Raw genomic sequence first — 2,767 nt, 5'->3', positions numbered from 1 at the left:
CGAACCTGTGTCCCCTGCATCGGCAGGCGGACTCTCAACCACTGCACCACCAGGGAAGCCCCGACCCTGACTCTTAAACATATGTTTTGCCAGAAGAATAGCAAACTAATGCCTATGGCAAGATAAACTTGCATTTTTGTACTTAAATGCCATTCATAATACATGCTGAGCAGCACCTCAGTTGGGGGATGGTCATCCAGTTTAACAACTCAGATGGGGTAGAATTATGAAACCTACAGCATCCTCTAATTTGAGATTCCATTCTGAATTAGTTTTCAGACTGAGTCACTTTAAAAAGCGCTGTTCAAAATGTCAGTTAAATGGTAAATACCAGTTGTATATAATTTTTGTTTCTCAAAGGGAGAAGTGATCTATGATGTTTGCTGGATTGTTTTTTAGGCAATATATGAAATGTCCCGAGGTGAACAGGATTTAATTGAGGATCTCAAGCTTGCAAGAAAGGTCAGTAAATAACTTTCTATCATGTGCCATAGTTTTTAAAAATTACATTTCACAAATTCTAAAGGATGATTTTCCTACCTTTAGAAGTTGAAAAGTAGAGAATACTGGTGAATACTTCTTTTAGATGAGGTTTATTAGATGCATCTCTTCAAATATGAATATCAGTATTCATTTGAATACTGGGGCTTAACATATACTTTAATTTCTTTTATGTATAAAATAGAATCCACACTAGCTTTACATTGTTAGTCATGCTTGCATTCAAGTACAGATCTCTCATCATGTTTTATTTGCTTGATCTCTTTGTGTGACACATTTCTCCCCTCTGACAGGCCTACCATGACCCCATGTTAAAGTTGTCTATTATGTCAGAAGAGGAACTCACACAGATATTTGGTGATTTGGATGCTTATATACCCCTGCATGAAGGTAAGATATGCTACCTAATTTTCATAGGATTCTGAACAGCAGTAACAAGTAATTTTAAATCTAAACTAACTTAGTGCTGAATATTTTTAAAATTTTTATTGAAGTATAGTTAATTTAAATATTATTAGTTTCAGGTGTACAGCAGTGATTAAGATTTTTTATAGATTATACTCCATTTAAAGTTACTATAAAATATTGACTATATTCCATGTGCTGTACAATATATCCTTGTAGTTTATTTGTATTATACACAGTAGTTTGTACCTCTTAATCCCCTGCCCCATCTTGCTCCTCCCTGAATTATTTTTTAAATAAACCTATTATTGGCATTTCTGCTTCTTTACACTTCAGATTTGTTGGCAAGAATAGGAGAAGCAACCAAGCCTGGTGGAACAGTAGAGCAGATTGGTCACATTCTTGTGAACTGGGTATGTAGCAAGTTGTTGCCTTCAGATAGGTTTATACAGATGTGCCAGACTTGTCATTTGTGATCAGTATCACATTGATTTGATCCAGTTACTGGATTCTAAAATCAGATAAATAAGGCGTTAAAACTGAACAAATTTACATAGCTGTAGAAGTTACAGTCTCTGTTTAAAAAATATTTCATGAATGATGCAGTTTCATTTGTTTTAAGAATATGTTCCTCCTTAGACAGAATTCCCACATTATATACCATCAATTATCTGTTTTATTGTCTCAGTTAACATTTGAGTGCCTGCCACATGCCAGCCACTGTTCTAGGAGGGGTGACTAGAGATTCAGTGATAAAAGATGGTCTCTGCATTTATAGTCAAGTGAGAGAACAGTCAGTAAATAACCAGTCTCAAGGCTGTTGAAGAATGTGAGAGAGGAGGGCTCAGGTGTCCTGGGAATATAGGAGACCGGCATGTAACTGAGGCTGGGGGAAGTAGGAGGCATGAGTCTTTGTTTGGTTTTAGCCATATTAGGGAAATTGAAAAAGGGCATTCTCAGATTGGCCCGAAATACTATCCAACCCCCATTATCACCTGCAGGAGAATTTTCACAGCTTGTTAAAACTTTCAAGAATAACTATAAGTATTCTATGGTAAATTATGTTGGTTTTTCAAATGTTAAACTGATTCTGAACTACTGTGATAAACCTCAAAGGATCATATAATAAGCTTTTGATTAAAAAAAAGAACAGCTATAAGTTTTCTGTTCTGTGTCCACAGTCTTACTAATGGACTAAATTGTAACAGGAACTCATTATACTTTGTTTTCTCTTATTACTCTTCAGTTGCCAGGCTTGAATGCCTACAAAGGCTACTGCAGTAACCAGCTGGCAGCCAAAGCTCTTCTTGATCAAAAGAAACAGGATCCAAGAGTCCAAGACTTCCTCCAGCGATGTCTTGAGTCTCCCTTCAGTCGAAAACTAGATCTTTGGAGCTTCCTAGATATTCCTCGAAGCCGCCTCGTTAAATACCCTTTACTGTTGAAAGAAATTCTTAGACACACTCCAAAAGACCACTCTGATGCTCAGCTTCTGGAGGAAGCTGTAAGTAGTCCAATAAGTGATTCTTACGTTTTTCACTCTCACACTGTCTGCATGTTGAATCAGCACAGTGAAGTTTTCTGTAGTCGTTTTAAGTTCTCGTATGTTACTGCACTGTGCACTAATAAAGAGATGTGTAATACATAACACATTTTATATTTATATTTTAGTTAGAAGACCGGATTCTAATCTGATCTCTTCCATCAGCTAGCTGTGTGACTTTGGGCAAATCACCCATTTGGCTGAGGCTGTAAAATGAAGGGACGGCTGAACTACCCGATTTCTAGAGTCCCTTCAAGCTTTAACATTTTATCATTTTAATGTGACATTTTAGTCCTGTAGGGAAACAGTATAAACTAA

General features: G+C 36.6%; 1 protein-coding gene across 2 annotated transcripts in view; it reads left to right on the top strand.

The window, feature by feature from the left end:
• The window catches only part of NET1 (neuroepithelial cell transforming 1), a 50,903-nt gene that overhangs the window by 45,935 nt on the left and 2,201 nt on the right, over nucleotides 1-2,767 (top strand). For both annotated transcript variants that reach the window (XM_007465825.1, XM_007465826.1), the window contains 4 exons: nucleotides 400-462; nucleotides 795-891; nucleotides 1,243-1,319; nucleotides 2,153-2,410. In XM_007465825.1, coding sequence (XP_007465887.1) covers nucleotides 400-462; nucleotides 795-891; nucleotides 1,243-1,319; nucleotides 2,153-2,410 — 495 coding nt within the window. The remainder of the gene's footprint in view (nucleotides 1-399; nucleotides 463-794; nucleotides 892-1,242; nucleotides 1,320-2,152; nucleotides 2,411-2,767) is intronic.

Source organism: Lipotes vexillifer, unplaced genomic scaffold (assembly GCF_000442215.2).
Source record: "Lipotes vexillifer unplaced genomic scaffold, Lipotes_vexillifer_v1.1 scaffold7, whole genome shotgun sequence".
In the NCBI taxonomy this organism is placed as follows: domain Eukaryota; kingdom Metazoa; phylum Chordata; class Mammalia; order Artiodactyla; family Lipotidae; genus Lipotes; species Lipotes vexillifer.
This window is presented reverse-complemented; position numbering and strand designations above follow the sequence as displayed.